The sequence below is a fragment of the Callospermophilus lateralis genome, chromosome 2, assembly GCF_048772815.1.
Source record: "Callospermophilus lateralis isolate mCalLat2 chromosome 2, mCalLat2.hap1, whole genome shotgun sequence".
Classification (NCBI taxonomy): Eukaryota; Metazoa; Chordata; class Mammalia; order Rodentia; family Sciuridae; genus Callospermophilus; species Callospermophilus lateralis.
The window spans coordinates 1,071,778-1,087,392 of NC_135306.1; the positions used below are offsets into that span (position 1 = coordinate 1,071,778).

A 15,615-nucleotide genomic window follows, 5' to 3' on the forward strand; every position below is an offset into this window, starting at 1 on the left:
TTCTCCAACGCGACGTCCAGTGCCCGGCCGCCTTCCTTCCGAGCACCCCAGGCGGCGCAGAGGGAGGCCGGCCGCCCTACTTGCTGGGCTCTGCTGTAGCGCCCAAGGCCGCCATTCCGTCCAACTCCCGGGAGTTCGCGAGGGAAGCCTGCCCCTGCAAACCCACTGTTTCCATGGGCCACGGAGAGAAACAAGCGGCAGCTTAGGACGCGGCGGGTCACCTCCGCCCCAGCCCCTGATGTCCGCTAGGGGCAGCCTTGGCGCTGCTTCTCCTGGGGGAGAAGACTACTACTCCTGGGTAACAGGCTCATTTATTTTCAAAGAAGGGGCTGTGGAGACTCAGGAGTCTGCGCCACACCCCTCCCCCAGGGATGCCTGGCCAGCTCGCTCTCAACTGCGGGACCCTGAGGCCAGTAGGGCTGGGGTGGTCTGCTGTGGTGCCCACCCCTTACAACTGCTGGGAAGCCAGGATCTCAGGGTTATCATAGCAGTGGGCCTCTTTGGCAGTAGTCTGAGAGGGGCCACAAGCTCTACCAGGGCAACAGTGAGTCATCAGGCGGTCCCAGGGTTCCAGGGAATGGAGCCAGAGGGGCAGCCAGGCCCAAGACCGCAGGCAGCGCGGCAGCCAAGATGGGCGTCGCTGCTGCAGAACATTAACCAGGATGACAAGGAGCACCAGCCCCACCAGGGGACCCCCGACTGCAGCCAGCACCATGCTCCCTGCCAGGGAGAGCCCAAAGGCTGCCAGGGGCAGCAGAAGGAAGGTGAGGAGCAGATACACAATGGCCACCCAGCGGTAGCGAGCAGTCAAGTCTCCAAAGCGCTTGGCCAATGGGATGGGCAGCCGCAGGATGGGCACCAAGTACCACAGCAGTATGCCGGCCAGATTGAAGAGGAAGTGAATGAGAGCAACCTGGAGGGCAAAATGGCAGGAGGATTAGGAGCCTGGGCCATGTAATAGGGGGTCACCTGGGCTCTTAGAACTCCTGGCCCTCTCACTCTGCAGAAAGGGCCCAAGTCTGAAGCTTGTCTGTGGCATCCTGCTCAGAGGCTGAGATGGACCACCTGGGAGAGCAGTTTCTGACCAGGTGTGGGCACGTTCCTACTGTGCCACCCTCCTGCACACATCTGGGTCAGCCCCTGTGGGGTAACTGCATCCCTGCCAATATCAAGGCATGACCTGCGAGCAGGCCAAGAGCCACACCAGCAGGGAACACACAACCTCTCCAGGAGGGGTGCAGTCGGGCAGGCATCTGGAAGGGGGTAGAGCAGGGCCCTGCACTGGGAGGGCTGAGTGGACAGCTGGGGCAGAGACTGGGCACAGGCTGGAGTCGGGCAAAGCCTAGTCATCTCTTCCTGCCAGGGTTTCAGGAGTTGAGCCTATCCAGGCACCCAGGATGCTCCAACCAGGGCAGCGGGCCAGAGACAGGGTGCTTTAGAGAGTTAGCAGCACTGTAGTCTGGGAGCAGGGTGCAGAGCTGGGGGCCTCAGAGTTGGTGGGAGGCACCCTGTAGACAGAACCATGGCCAGGCACAGGTGACTTGGAGTGCCCAGCACAGGTGGATGGGGCCTCTGCAAGATGGCGGCTGGGAGGGCAGGTCATTGTCCAGGGGCCCACCTGTTGGGTTTAGGGGACTGGTACATGGGGGAGCAGGGGTTCACAGGAAGGCATTTTGGGAGTGTGGCACAGAGGCTTGGAGCCCCCCAAGGCCAGGGCATATCTCCAGGGCACATAGTGCAGAGCACAGGGTAGATGGTAGAGGAGCAGGGGCCACACAGGGGAACCCGGGGCGGTGCTAAGAGAAAGGGGTGGAGGGTATGGGTAAAGCCCCAGGCCATGCTGGGAAAGCAGCTAGAAAGGACAGGTCTTGGGAGGAAGAGCAGGGACTAGGGCCAGGAGACCTGCAGGGTGTGAGGGACCCAAGGAGGGGCCAAGGCTTGTGGGTGGAGCTCCAGGAATTCAGGGAGAACTTGGGCTGTGGCTGGGAGTAGGAAGGGACCTCAGGCAGGGAAAGGGCTGAGGGTGGTACCTGGACAGCAAAGAGCAGCATGTCAGCAGGGCTGGCCAAGGCAGCCAGCAGGGCCGTGGTCGTGGTACCGATGTTGGAGCCCAGGAAGAGGGGGTATGCCCGGTCCAGGCTGATCACCCCAACACCTGGGGAAGGGGAGGTCACCACAAGGCCCCATCCTGAGCCCCCCAAGACTCACTACCTCCTGGGCTCACCCATGAGCGGCACGATGGCTGCAGTGAAGACGCTGCTGCTCTGGAGCAGGAAGGTCAGGCCAGCGCCCACGAGGATTGCCAGGTAACCGCTGAGCCAGCCGAAGGGGAAGGGGAAGTCTGGGGGTGGGCAGCTGGGTCACGGGCATGTCCCTGCCCTGCTCTCAGGCCCCAGATCCCAGGGACGGGACGCCCCCCACCTGCGTTGATGACACTCCTCACAGCCTGGGCTATGCGGCCTTGCAGCAGGGAGTTGAGCAGCTTGACGATGAGAACCAGACAGAGGCACAGCACCAGCAGGGAGCCCGCCAGCAGGATGAAGCCCACCGCCAGGTCTGTGAGCGTGGAGTGCGCAAACAGGTGCTGGCCTGGGGGAGGAGCAGTGAGCTTGGCCCCAGCCAGGGGGGGTGGGAGGTGGGGGGAAGGGGGGTGGGAGGGGGAGGGGAGGGGGAGGGGAGGGGAGGTGGGCGGAGGGTGGGGGAGGTGGGGGGAGGGAAGGGTGGGGGAGGATGCGGGACTGAGGGCGGTGCTCACAGGGCAGCCTGTCCTCAGGGACTGTGTTGTTCTCAGTGCAGGGACCAAAGGCTCCACATTCATTGCTGCTACCCTCGGTCTGGGGAACAGGGGGGCAGGAGACAGAACTCAGGACAGGTTCAATGAGCAGAGGAGATCAGAGGGCTCAAGGGTCATAGTGGGTGGGGTGATTTGGTGGATCAGAGGTCAAATGAAGGACTGGGATCAGGGGCACCTCACCGTCTCTGCCCTGATGCCACACCACCGCTTAATGAGGCTGCTGTTGGTAGTATTGCCGTTAGCACTGCCTGCAATCACATTGCTGTCCAGCTGGGGACAGAGGGGTTGTGATTTGTACTCAGAAGTCCACAGGGCTAGTCCTGCTCTGCCTACTTATGCCTTCCCCTCTCCCTCAGCTGGAGGAGGCTCAGACCTTCCTTGGCCCCTGTCCAGGGCAGGGCCTCCACCTCCTTCCCATCAGTGGCCAGGCCCACGGGCCTCCTGAGCATATGGCCATTCTCACCTGCACAATGAGGTGTGTCAGAGGCTGTGTCAGCGCCTTGAGGATGTCAGGGGCCTGCCCCCCCGGCTGCAGGCTGGCGGCGCCCAGGACCAGCTCACTCAGCCTCTCCAGCATGGCGGTGGCACTCTCCAGTGGCAGTAGGACAAGCACCGTAAGCCAGTTGAAGATCCCGTGCACTGCTGAGCCACTGAAGGCCCTATACCCACAGGGGGCTGTTGGGAGACTTGGCTACGGTGGCTGCAGCCCCTGTCCCGCCCCACCCCCCAGCCCTGACTCACCTGCGAAACTCGTCCCGGTCCCCAGACTGTGCCATTGAGACCAGGGTGCTGGTGATGGATGTGCCAACATTGACGCCCATGATGATGGGCACAGATACCTGGACGGTCAGCACTATGGGGACACCGAGTCAGCCACCCCACCTGCCCCACTACCCCCACCACTATGGATAAGGGGGGTACACTCACACTTGGACGACACCATGCTGACCACAATGGAGGAGGATGTGCTGGAGCTCTGTACTAGGACTGTGACCAACACACCTATGACCAGTCCAGCCACAGGGTTGGACAGCACCACACTCTCCTTGAAGATGTCTCCTGCCATTTTGCCTGTGTCCAAAAGAGTTTCATTGAAGTTACAGAGGGCTGACAGCCTGCCCTAGCCCCAACTGCCCATCTGGTCACTTACTGCCCAGTAGCTGGAAGGCAGAGCTAAGGATGTCCAGAGAGCAGATAAAGAAATAGAGGCTGCCCAGGAGCCCACAGGACTTCAGGAAGCTGATGCCCATGTGGCGCAGTCTGCTGGCCATACTGAGTGCTGGGAACACAGGGCAGCACGGTCCTCAGCCAGCCCGCACTCTGCCCCCACCTCCCTTTCTTCTCTGTCCTCCAAGGATGGAGCTGTCTTCTCTGTCACCTCTCAGGTAGAGTCCAGGAACCCCTTCTGTCCCATGGAACAGGCCCCTTTTATTCCTCTTAGGGTCCCCAAGGTGGGGACTGGCTCCCCACTCCTGTTCCTTGGCAGGGTGGCCAAGCCCACAACCCTAGTAGTTCCTGGAAGTGTGATCCCTAGCAGGGAGGAAGAGGAGGGAAGGTGGGCAGTGTGGCCCTTTACCTCAGGGCAGGGAAGGTAGCTGAGCTGAGGGGCAGCAGTCTCCCTGGGCAGTGAATTTCCATGGGATCTATGCAGGCAAGAGTTGCCCTGTTCTCTCTTCACAGATCTGGGGAATAAAGGGTCTGCTACCTGCTACCCCCAGTACCAGAGGCCTACCTTTCAGCTGGCCAGTGTCCTTCAGCTGAGGAAGGGCCCATGGGTCCTTGGTCCCCTCGTCTAAGACTGAAACAGAACTGGAGTTTCCTATAGGGTGGAGTCGAGTCCCCAGGAAGGGGACAAAGAGGACAGGCAAGAGGAGGGACTGGGCATAAGGGGCTTGGGGCAGTAGCAGGAAAAGGTGAGGACTGGGGCTCTGGCTCTGGCCAGAGTGGTCAGTAACCCCCATGGCTCTTCAGGTTCAGGTGGTCAGCCAGATTCCCTCCCCTGCTCAGGGTGTGCTGTTGGACATGGGTGTTCCCTGAGGCTCCCCGTACCTGCATTTCTCAGACTCCAGTCCACCAGGTCAACGGTGTCCAGAGTTGGGAGGGGAACCTGGTCACCAGCGAGGGAATTCGGCATGGATTTGGGGCAGGGAGAGACCAAGGTCCAAACTCAGATCTGCTGGGGAAGACAGTGAGAGATGTCTCTTCCCCTGCCACCCCACATGCCAATCAGCTGAATTTAGGTCCTCCAACCCGGGCCTTGGCTGCTGCCCCTCACCACCACCCCTCCCGCACCTCACAGGGGGGCAGCTGTAGTGACCTCAGGCCGCTGCCAGGATAGCCTAGTCCAGTTTGGGGCGGCAGAGTCAAGAGGGCCCCGGCTCCCCAGCTCCCCACTGGTCCCAGCTGGAAGAAGGCTTGGCTGGGCTCTGGGTGCCTGCCGGCGAGAAGTGTGCAGGAGGTAGGGAACCCTGAGACCTCTCCTATCAGGTGTCATTGGGGACACTGCGATGGTCCCAGCCTAGACTTTGGCATTTGATACCAAACGGTGACGTCTCCACTTGATAAGGGCTCCACCCCCCAGGATGAGGAGTAGAGCAAGGGTCCTGGACACCCCGGCCCACACAAGGCTCCTCTCCCAACAGCTCCTGCACTTGTTGTCTGCTAGGCCTGGAACTGCCTGTCGGAGCCCTCTACCCTGACTCCCTCCCAGACCTCTGAACTCAGGTCTGGGGGTCCTTTGTGTCACCCCTCCTTTCTGTCCTAAGATGGCCTCACTTGCCTTAGATCCTGGGGGCCCAGGTTGGGGCCCAAGCCCTGGGCCTGGCAGTCACCAGGCCTCCATATCCTTGGCGGGGCCTGGTTCTAGGGGCTCCTACCTGTGTGCGTGTTGAGGGGCACCTGTGGGGAGGAGCCAGCAGGAGCAGCTGCAGGTCAAAGATCCGCTGGGTGCGCACATGACCTGCTGTGTGCCGAGCCCCATTAATGTTTACCCAGGAGCTGAGGCCCCCAAGGGGAGACCCTGCCTGGCTCCAAGGCCTGGGGCCTTGCCCAGGCCCTGGTCTCCCTGAAGCTAGGAGCTCTGCATCCCCAGCCAAGCTCTCTTGGAGTGGGGTGCCTCCCAAAGATGGGCCCCATTTTAGGTCAGGGGCATTGCAGGGGTGGACCCTGGAGGTCCTCCATAGGTGTCTGTGTGACTAAAGGACATTTTACCACACAGGGCAGGCTGCTGGTGCTCTGTGGACCTTAATATGGTCATCCCTGCCCTGACAGAAGGTAGAAGGAAGTCCTTTGCTGTAGGTGTGCAGGGAGGACAGGCTTCCTCAGGTGGCCTAGAGAGGCAACTGGCCAGGGTTTGGATCCTGGTTCAGGGCAGGGTGGGGCCTGGCCAGGCTCTCAGCAGGCTAGCCCTAGTGATGGCCAGTAGTGGGGTCCAGGGCATGGTGGCTCCATCTGCAGAGAGGGAGGGAGGAGGGCAGAGCCCATCCCAGGCCATACTGCCCAGTTGACTCCCTGATCCCCCCATTTGAACATTGCTCCCCAGATGATGGCCTGACCTATAACTTGTGGGATGCCCTTTCTTGGGGTTGGGCTCCTTGCTGCCCCTGGCATGTGGGCTGGCTCTTTCCCCATAAGCCCTACTGGCTCCAGCACCCTGCCATGCTCATGCCCATCCCCACCACCAGGTGCATAGGGGACTTTGCCCCAGGGAAGAAAGAGGCCTCTGTCCACTCAGCAAATTCTCTTTTCTCCGTATTCTGTCCCACACTGCCAAGGGGAGCCCCCCAGGTCTGAATGACAGCTCCTTGCTATGGGGATAAAGCTGTTATAGCTCTGTCTTGGGGGCTCATCAGTGTCCACAGCCTCTGACCCCTGTAAAGGGTCTGTGTCCAGCTGGGCTGGGTGACCTGAGGTAGGTCACCCCTGAGACTCGGAGCTGGCCCTGCCCACAGCATTCTCCTTTATGCCTGTCACCGTGTTTGGTGGCTGTGTGCTGTGGAGACCCTCCCAGAACAGTGCCTGACACGTGGTAGAGCTCAGTGAACACGTTGTTGAAAGACAAATTCACAGGGCTCCTGTGCAGGTCAGGGATGGAGGAGATGTCCCTGCCCTCCGTTCCTGGCTTACACCTCGGACCATGTGCAAGAGAGGGAGGCCCACATCCATTCAGGAACAGCCGCGGCCCAGAGCCACTTAGGAACCACCTCTGGGTGAGTCCTAGCTTGAGCTGGCTTGCAGGTGCCTCAGCGGCAGCCATCTGGGCACACAAGGAATCTGGCCAGGTTGGTGGGAGGTCACCAGCTTCCTGTGGAGTCTGCAGCACTATGGCCAATAGTCCCCGACCTTAGGCTGTGGCCTGAGGGCATCACAGTTGGGGTGGCAGCATCATGCTGTGCCATGTGAGGCTGTACCCAGGATGCCCTGCCACCAAGCTGTGGGTGGACCGCATGTGTTCAGCGGTTCCAGTGCAGGCTTGGGCAGCAGTGCCCCCCACAGCAGTGGGAAGAAGCCCAGACCTCAGGGCTGCCCTGGGGGCTCCAGCACAGGCTGACGCAGCCCCAGCAGCAGCCTCTGGGCTGGGGAAAGCGAGGCTGGGGGCCCGTGGGGGGGCAAAGCCCAGCTGGCTGCTGAGTGACGGGGGCACTGCCTTTGCGGGGCGCAGGGGGGCGGCGCTCCATTCTCGGTGGCTCCTGCTCAGCCTTGACTGCCAGGAAGGCAGCCAGGTCGAGGTCCAGCATGGCCACCCCTCCACGGGGTGTGGGTGTGCTCTGGCGGCACTGTGGACAGGGGATCCAGTGCTGCTCATGGGCCAGGGTGTCCAGCTGCCGAACACATGCCTGGCAGAAGGTGTGGCCACAGTAGAGGCGGCGGGGCAGGTGCCCAGAGAGGTCATAGGCTGAGTAGCAGATGACACAGTCGTCCCGCAGGGTCCCAGGGCCTGTCCCCTCCTCCAGGGCTTGGGGGGTCTCAGGCTGCAGCATCCTAGGGGAGATGTGCAGGGAAGCTGGCAGGGGCAGTGACACAGGTCACAGCTCACATCCACCTGTGTCTGTGAGCATCTGGCACAGGTGGGGTGCTAGGACCAAGAGCTTGGGGGCTGGCCACAGGGCTGCACTTCTAGGGTGGGTAGCAACCCTCAGGCGATCAGACACCAGGGCTGGGTGTGCTCTCTGGTTTTTTGTGGCCACTGGCTGGCTGGTCAGCATTCTGTCCCTTTCCACCCATGGCCTTCCTGTGCAACCCTGGCCCACCCTGCCCAGGCTGCTTCAGCCCTAGAGGCGCTTACCTGTTTCAGCTCCACTGGGCAGCTATGCCCAGCCAGTGGGTGGCCAGAGAAACAGGGTGAGGACCCAGGGCACCCTGGGACTCCCTCCCTGGGCTCTTGTTACTGGCCCTAGCATGGGCAAGGCGGCAGGAGGCAGCTGGTGGCTGCAGCAGCAGTGGGCTCCCCTTTCAGCCACCAAGCACCTGCAACTGGATCTGAGGCACACCCACTCGCAGGAAGCAGGCTGACCCCTCCCCTTCACACCACTCCCTTCCTGTCTGCCATAAACCCCAGCAGACCTGGCCTCTGCAGTTCTTCCTCAAAACTCCCCCTCCTCACCTCTCACCCTCCCCATGTCCCCCACTCTCACCCTTTTTCTCCCACACCCTCCCTGCTCACACAAACTCTCCTCACCACACAGCTTTCTGGCCTCAGGCTGGGACAAGTCCCTCTTCAGTCCCCAGCTCATGTCCCCTTCTCCAGGAAGGTTGCCCAGCACCTTGCCAACTCAGAGCCCGAGGGTCCTGGCTTCCCTGCAGCCTCCCTCAGGGGTGCATGTCCTTCACCCCAGTGCCTGCCAGGCTGGGTCTGTGATGTTCCAGTCAAATGCAGCGGCCAGCCCTTTAGGCCACAAGGTGGCACTCACACACCATGTGTGGCAGTCCCCCTTACACAGGGACCATCTCAGACCCCCTGCAACATTCCCAGCTGGCCTCTGCCGGACTGTGGCCTTCAGGCCAGCCCAGGAAGCTTTGGTTCTGGAAGGTGTGGTGAGTAGCCCCGTGACAAAGACCACAGGCACAACAGAGTTGGGGGCACCCAGTAGGGTTGGAACAGACTAGCAGAGTCCCAAGGACCACTCAGCCCCACTGGGAGGAAGTCCAAGGGCAGAAGTGCTCTTCTTCCTCCTGCCCACCACCTTGGCAGTCTGCCTCCAGGACTGGTCAGACAGGTTCCCCTGCCTGGGTGGGGGCCAGCCATGGAGCAGGGACAAGGAACTCAGCACAGAGGTAGAGTAATGACCTGTCCGCTCATGCCCAGAGACCTCCACACACAACACACCTGCCTTGCCTGTCCTTTTGTGGCAGGGGAGGGCTGGCCACAGAGGACCTGTCTGTCTTGTGAGGCCAGCTCAACTGCCACCTCCATGTGGTACCATGTCTCTGCCCTGCCCCGGAAATGTCAGGATGCCCACAGGGGGAGTTCTCATGCACTCCCTGCCTGGCATCTAGCTCCTTACATGTGGACAGGCACCCTGCGATGACAGACAGGGGAGCTGGCACTGTGGCCCCTCTTCCACCCAGCCCCCTCCCTGCCTTGCCTTCAAGAAGCCCAGCCTGGTGTGGGACAGCAGGCAAGAAGCACAGATCTGGATGTGCAGGAATTCCATGTTTTGTGGGAAACCAGAAAAACAACCTGGCTCAGACTGGGAGGTGACTAACAGGGGGCAGGGCTCCATCCCAACTCCTGGGCTTTGCTGTCCTGAGTGCCCTGCACCTGCCCCTCCCTCCACCATCCTACCAACCTGATCTTTCTGCCTTTCTTGGGGATCCCCCACCCCAAGAACCATGCATGGCATCCTTTTGCCATGTGACTTGGGATTGATCCTGCTCAGGGTCTCAGACTCAGGCAGGGAGTGGAAAGCAGCCTGGCCATCCCCTGGGAGCCTGCTGGGGAGGCTATGTGTGCATAGTGTCTGCATGTGGAAAGATGCTGTTGTCTAGCCTGGGACCCCTCCCAAAGGGGCCAGCCACAAAGGAGGGGTTGCTGGCACAGAGCTCACACTGCTTTATTGCCAGGGCCTTGTTGGAAGCATCAGGGTGTCCCTATCACCATCAACACGGCCAGTGTCCAGGACTCTGTTCCAAAGGGCCCAGTCTGAGCTGGTAGTCTTCCTGGTGGGCAAATGCCCATTGTCCAGGGGCAGGAATTAGAAATGCCCATGACATGGCCGCCCCTAATGTCCAGCACTGCCCTTGGCTGCTGAGCAGAGGCCCAGGCCCACAGCCCCGATGGGGTGGGTAAGCTATGAGACCACACAGCAGCAGCTGTGACAGCGACAGAATCGTGGGCAGTGGCAGCAGGAGCAGCAGGGGCAGCAACAGCAGTGGTGGGCAATGTCATCCCCACGCCCCACGGGTGGCAGACCGGCATAGGTCAGTCCTCCTGGGCGCTGTCCACTGCCATAGGGGTTGCAGGGCTGCTGCCAGGCCTGCTGGCTCTGGTCAGGAGCAATCCCCTTGGCCCCTTTGGGTCCTGGGCCTTTGGTGGGCCGCAGGAGACAGGCTGGCTCTGGGGTGCAGGTCACCTCTGGCAGAGGCTGCGTCTCTGAGGATGTGGATGAGGGACCCTCTTCTAACTGCTGCCCCAGGTCAGGCCGCAGGTGAGCCCGGGGGATGCTGATATGGGCATAGGGGTTCTTGACCACCATCTCGTGAGGGTCCATGGCACAGGCTGTAGGAGTAAGCAGAGATGCAGACATCAGGTCAAGAGGAGGACAGTTGCCTGAGAGCTGCAGCCCAGGAGAGGCCTGCCTAGTCAGGGCCTGCATCCCCAAGGCATCAGTGTTCATGGGCACAGAGCCCTCAGCATATGCAAGGCCCACATTTCACAGAGGTGAGCCCAGGTGTGAGCTTACCAACAGTGAAGGCCAGAGTCTCCAGCTGCCACCCACAGAGTATTCTGGCCCTGCCTCTGAGATGAAACTGGAAATGGGGTTGGGGAGGCTAGGAGACACAACTGGGTTGGTCCAGGAAGGGCAGGGGCTCTCCTGGGTACCCTGAGAACAGATCAGAACCCACAGCCAGAACTCACCTGCAGGGCCAGTGGTGGCAGTCTGTCCTCCCAGTCCTCCCAGAGCCTGTGAGCGCAGCCTGGCAGCTCCCTTTTCCCTCCTCGGGAGGGGTGGGGCCCTGGGGTGGAGCTCAAAGATGGGGCTCCCAAGATCCCTAGAGGCCCCAGCAACTGGAGCACAGCAGCCCGCCCACCCCTCATTCTCAGATAGGTGTGGCCAAGGTTTGGGCTCTGAGGGGCACCGCCAACCTGGGGTGACTCAGGCAGGATGCATCCAGGGCATGCTCTGCACCCTCGATGTCTCACCAAGGAAAACCTGGGGTCATGGCCCCACAGAGGAAGTGGGATCAGCCCTCAGATCTTAGGGCCTGCCAGTGGTCTGGGGTCCCCAAACCTTGTTTGAATCCATCAGTGCCCCAGCTGGGGCTGAGTTCCTCCCTAGCCTACACCAGCTACTTGGGGATTTTCCACTTTTCTAGTTAACAACAAACGTTTGACACAACTTGGTAGGTAAACCTTACTTAGCTTGCAATTGACCACACGGACTTCAGACACATATGACAGTGTTTTCAGCTCACTTCCCCAACTACACTTTCCCTCCAGTTGGTGGGCTGGGCCAACCTGCCCCCAGTGCCCCATCTCTGGCCCTGGCCCCTTCCCAACTCCGCAGCTTCGGCTCCCTGGTCTTTAGCAGTCACGCAGGGTCGTGGGGGTGACAACAGGTGCAAGCTCTGGGGGGCTGACTTGGCACTGGTGGGCTCCCCTAGACCCTGCACCTGCAGAACTCCCGCAGAGGAAGCACAGGGACCAAATGGGAGGTGGCCCGATGACCAGGGTGACCAGATGGCCTGCGTGAGGCGGTCAAATCAGTCCGGACACGACTTCTGGCTAACCAGAACATGTGGTGAACTGGGCCTGGGGACTCCGACTTCGGAGGCAGAAAACCGGGACACACTGTGCAGGCGTCGGAGGCCCCGCCCATCGCTCTCTCAGACCCCGCCTCTAGCGACAAGGCGGAGTCTGGCGCATGCGCGATCCGGGCTGGGGCGCTCAGTGGAGACTATTCCCCCAGAAGCCTCAGCGCTTCAGGGTTTCTCAAAAGACCCGGTTCGGAAGCTTAGATATTTGGCTTGGGCCTCCCGGCAGGGCGGGGCGAGGTGGGCCTGAATCTTCACGGGGCGGGGCCACGCTCTACTGGGCGGGGCCTCAAGCAAGGGGTGGAGTCGACGGCCGGGTACCTCCTCACATGCGGGACTGGCGAGCCCGCAGGTCAGTGCACAGATCCTGCAGCCGAGGGTGGGCTCTAGGCCTTCTGGCCGCAGCACCTCAGTTGCCCCACCGTCATGGTAGGCCCCATAATGTCGCCCCTTCAGATGCACTCCTGCTCACTTGCACACCTCTCACGTCTGCTCTGTGGAATGAGTCCCGCAGAGCCACAAGGTGGCCCCGCGTTGCTCCACAGGAACACCGTTCCCTTGGTCTGGCCTGTTGAGAGGAGAGAGGCTGTGGTCCTGAAGGAGGCCTGGCTGTCTAGGGTCAGGCACAGAGCCTGGTCACTGAAGTGGCAGCGTGCTACATGGTGGCCTTGCAGGGCGAGGGATGGCATTCCGGAGGCCCTGACGCTCTCGATCCCCAGCCCTGCAGTTACCAGCAGGAGTCATCCAGCAGGAGAGTCACCCGGGGGTCCTCTCCTCACGTGAGGGTGAGGGCTCCCCACGGGTGGGGAGAGACTGTAGCCAATGGACAGGGAACCCTGCTGAGGAGAAAACAGAAAGGAATGGGGCCTCTCTGCTGGGTGAGGTCAGGTTAGCACACAACGAGTGATGATGGCGTGCCTTCGTTCTGACCTGATGGGATGCCAGGAGGGCCACTCCCATCCTGGGCAGGTGAGTGTCCTCCGTGGGCTGCTCTCTCCACCCAACACGTGAACTGTCCAACTATCCAGCCATCTTCAACCTTCCGCATACTTCACCCCACCCATCTGTCCACCACTCCTCCAAGTCTCCTGACCCCCGAACCCCCTTGGTCCACTCTTGTGGTATCTGCTTGACCTCCCCATGCTCATCCCTCCTGAAGTCACATCCCTCTCTGAGCCATCCAGGACTGGGCGCGCGTGGGTGTGCGGATGAGCAGAACACGAGGCATTTGCACGGGGGGGGGGGGCGAGTGAAGGACAAGCAGAGACCATACTCCTGGGGATCACGTGAGGGCAGGCACAAGGTGGGGCGGTGGGTGGGACCCAGCTTTCCTAGAAACCTCTCTGGGGTCCTCTCTCCTCCCCACTTGAGGCCTTGTGAGACCTCAAAATGTCAAGGAAAAAAGAGGATTTTCCTTCCAGAGTTGGGGGTGGGGGGTTGCCAGGACCCAGGGTCAGCCAGCAGGGGAGGAACGGATTGGGGGGCAAAATGGGGGTCCTGACCCGTACGCAGCTTACAGGAGAGGGCGACCCCAGGAGCGGCGCCGGGCCTGGAACCGATCGAGGGGCGGCCGAGAGACTGGCCCCGCCCCGCGGACCCCGCGCGGGTCCCCAGACAGGGGGTGGCGCTGCGGGCGCGGGCGGGCGCCGCGCGCACTGCGGTCCCCGCGCCTCCGCCGCAGAGCGCGCCACGCTCCGCACGCACCTGCCGCCGCCGCCGCGCTGAGCCCCGCGCCCCGAGCCCCGCGCCCGCGCCCCTGGGTGCCGCCCGCGCCCGCCATCGCCCGAGGTCGCCGCCGGAGCCGCCGGAGCCGCCCGAGCTGCCTGAACCTCCTGAGCCTTCTAGCCACCCGGCCAAGGCGCGGGCGCCGCATCCGGGCCTGCCTTTGAGACAACCTCTGCGGCGGCGGCGCGGCCCGGGGACGCCAGGCTGGGGCAGGTGAGCGGGGGAGGGGCGGGGGTCCGACTCATCGCCCCTACCTACCCTGGCAGGGTCAGCCCTCCGGACCCAGTGTCTGGCCTTGGAGGCGGGGACTGGGGAGGGAACTGGGTCCCGGGGAGGTCGGGTTCTTACCGCCCGAGGTCAGGGTCAGAGGTCGGGCGTCCGTCCTTTGTGCAGGGTGGGAGTGAGGGCAAGGGTGGAAATGGGCCGGAGTGCGCCCCTCATGCTATTTCTCACCTTCAGCTCGGGCCTGGTGCAGGCCTCTCCTCTGATCGTGCCGCGGAGCCTGCCGCCCAGGTCCTCCTGCAACCAGTGCCCAGGCTAGCTGCCTTCCCTGGGCGCCCTGTCCTGGAGCCATGGGGCCCACCTAGCCCCTGCCTGCCCCGATGTCCCGGCCCAGGGATTGCTGACCTCGGCTGCTGGGGGGGCTCCCCTCACGCCCCCTTGCCAGCCTCAGCAGCCAGCGACCCTGGGTGAGCCCCTAGGTCAGACCTCCAGCCCAGGGCACCCCCCCACACCTCCCTGTCCCCGTTTGCCTCCCCCACCACCACCACTTCCTCCTCCTCCCAGGACTGGACCAGAGAAGCCACTGTGGCCACTGGGCGGGGGGCTGACCCCCCAGCTCTCACTGGCTGCCCCTAGGAGTCCACGGGGCTGCCGGGGTCCCCATCAGGCCTGGCAGGACCAGGATGTTGCTCCCTCTCTTCCTCCCCGCCCCTCACCAACACCCTCTCCTACCCGAAAGTCCAGTCTGACTGCAGACAGCCGAATGCCGGCTGACCCTGGGCCCGAGGTGGGCAGTGGCTGGCCGGGCCTCCTCATGTCCTGCCTGAAGGGCCCACATGTCATCCTCAAGATGGAGGCCATGAAAATTGTCCATCCTGAAAAGTTCCCTGAACTCCCGGCAGCTGCCCCCTGCTTCCCACCTGCACCCCGGCCCACCCCCACTCTGGCACCCAAGCGTGCCTGGCCCTCACACACAGAGATCATTGTCAACCAGGCATGTGGGGGGGACATGCCTGCCTTGGAAGGGGCACCTCACACCCCACCCTTGCCACGGCGGCCCCGCAAGGGCAGCTCTGAACTGGGCTTCCCCAGAGTGGCACCAGCGGACGAGGTCATTGTGAATCAGTATGTGATTCGGCCTGCACCAGCTGCTTCTGTGGCTTCTTCATCAGGGACTGGGACAGTTGCAGCAGGTGAGCCCCTGGAGTGCCCCACCTGTGGGCACACATACAACGTTACCCAGCGGCGGCCCCGAGTGCTATCTTGCCTGCACTCTGTATGTGAGCAGTGCCTGCAGATTCTGTATGAGTCCTGCCCCAAGTACAAGTTCATCTCCTGCCCCACCTGCCGCCGTGAGACTGTGCTCTTCACTGACTATGGCCTGGCTGCGCTGGCTGTCAATACATCCATCTTGAGTCGCCTGCCTCCGGAGGCACTGACTGCCCCATCCGGTGGCCAGTGGGGGGGTGAGCCTGAGGGCAGCTGCTACCAGACCTTCCGGCAGTACTGTGGAGCCGCGTGCACCTGCCACGTGCGGAACCCACTGTCCGCCTGCTCCATCATGTAGTGCCCACCTGCCCACTACTGCGTGCCAGTCCTCGCTCGATGCTGCTTCAGGGATCTGGCCCTGCCCTGTTGCCTGCCGACCCTTCCTCACCCACTATGGCTTCTGGCCCCACCCCATGTGGCATTGTCGCTGCAGCCAACTTTGCCATTAAAACTCTTTGCCAAAGTTTGTACCTGTCCCCTGGACTAGAGCTATGGGCTATGCCCAAGCCTGGGCACAGGGTGGGTACCTGCAAGAGGTAGGCCACCTTCTGCTCAGGGTTGGCTTTCTCAAGCTTGGTGAGCATGTCCTTGGGAGGACCGGGTCTGGCTGTAAACAAGTCCCCCTCATGTTG

General features: G+C 62.1%; 4 protein-coding genes across 4 annotated transcripts; 1 reads left to right on the top strand and 3 right to left on the bottom strand.

Annotated features, from left to right (window-relative positions):
- Nucleotides 1-448: 448 nt before the first annotated feature.
- On the bottom strand, nucleotides 449-4,928 carry Slc34a3 (solute carrier family 34 member 3). Its single transcript, XM_076842987.1, has 12 exons — nucleotides 4,844-4,928; nucleotides 4,527-4,613; nucleotides 3,945-4,073; nucleotides 3,722-3,865; nucleotides 3,536-3,647; nucleotides 3,258-3,453; nucleotides 2,975-3,064; nucleotides 2,756-2,834; nucleotides 2,422-2,589; nucleotides 2,225-2,341; nucleotides 2,031-2,155; nucleotides 449-913 (listed from the first exon to the last, which is right to left on the bottom strand). Exons 1-12 carry the CDS (start codon nucleotides 4,926-4,928, stop codon nucleotides 449-451), a joined length of 1,797 nt encoding a protein of 598 aa, XP_076699102.1.
- A 2,317-nt stretch (nucleotides 4,929-7,245) lies between these two features.
- On the bottom strand, nucleotides 7,246-7,773 carry Rnf224 (ring finger protein 224). The gene has a single exon (XM_076844956.1). The coding sequence runs from the start codon at nucleotides 7,771-7,773 to the stop codon at nucleotides 7,246-7,248; it is 528 nt and encodes a 175-aa protein (XP_076701071.1).
- A 2,310-nt stretch (nucleotides 7,774-10,083) lies between these two features.
- Nucleotides 10,084-10,503, bottom strand: Cysrt1 (cysteine rich tail 1). Its single transcript, XM_076842988.1, has one exon. The coding sequence runs from the start codon at nucleotides 10,501-10,503 to the stop codon at nucleotides 10,084-10,086; it is 420 nt and encodes a 139-aa protein (XP_076699103.1).
- A 3,144-nt stretch (nucleotides 10,504-13,647) lies between these two features.
- Rnf208 (ring finger protein 208) lies at nucleotides 13,648-15,381 on the top strand. The gene is made up of 2 exons (XM_076842989.1): nucleotides 13,648-13,705; nucleotides 13,952-15,381. Exon 2 carries the CDS (start codon nucleotides 14,478-14,480, stop codon nucleotides 15,279-15,281), a length of 804 nt encoding a protein of 267 aa, XP_076699104.1. The 5' UTR covers nucleotides 13,648-13,705; nucleotides 13,952-14,477; the 3' UTR covers nucleotides 15,282-15,381.
- Nucleotides 15,382-15,615: the final 234 nt, after the last annotated feature.

Excerpts from the sequence above, each read along its gene's own strand:
- Cysrt1 (XM_076842988.1), bottom strand. The coding sequence starts at position 10,503 with ATGGACCCTCACGAGATGGTGGTCAAGAACCCCTATGCCCATATCAGC.
- Rnf224 (XM_076844956.1), bottom strand. The coding sequence starts at position 7,773 with ATGCTGCAGCCTGAGACCCCCCAAGCCCTGGAGGAGGGGACAGGCCCT.
- Rnf208 (XM_076842989.1), top strand. The coding sequence starts at position 14,478 with ATGCCGGCTGACCCTGGGCCCGAGGTGGGCAGTGGCTGGCCGGGCCTC.
- Slc34a3 (XM_076842987.1), bottom strand. The coding sequence starts at position 4,928 with ATGCCGAATTCCCTCGCTGGTGACCAGGTTCCCCTCCCAACTCTGGAC. Across the intron at positions 3,866-3,944 it reads TGCCTTCCAGCTACTGGGCA|GCAAAATGGCAGGAGACATC; the intron begins GTAAGTGACCAG and ends TTTTGGACACAG. Across the intron at positions 2,342-2,421 it reads GAGGAGTGTCATCAACGCAG|ACTTCCCCTTCCCCTTCGGC; the intron begins GTGGGGGGCGTC and ends GCCCACCCCCAG.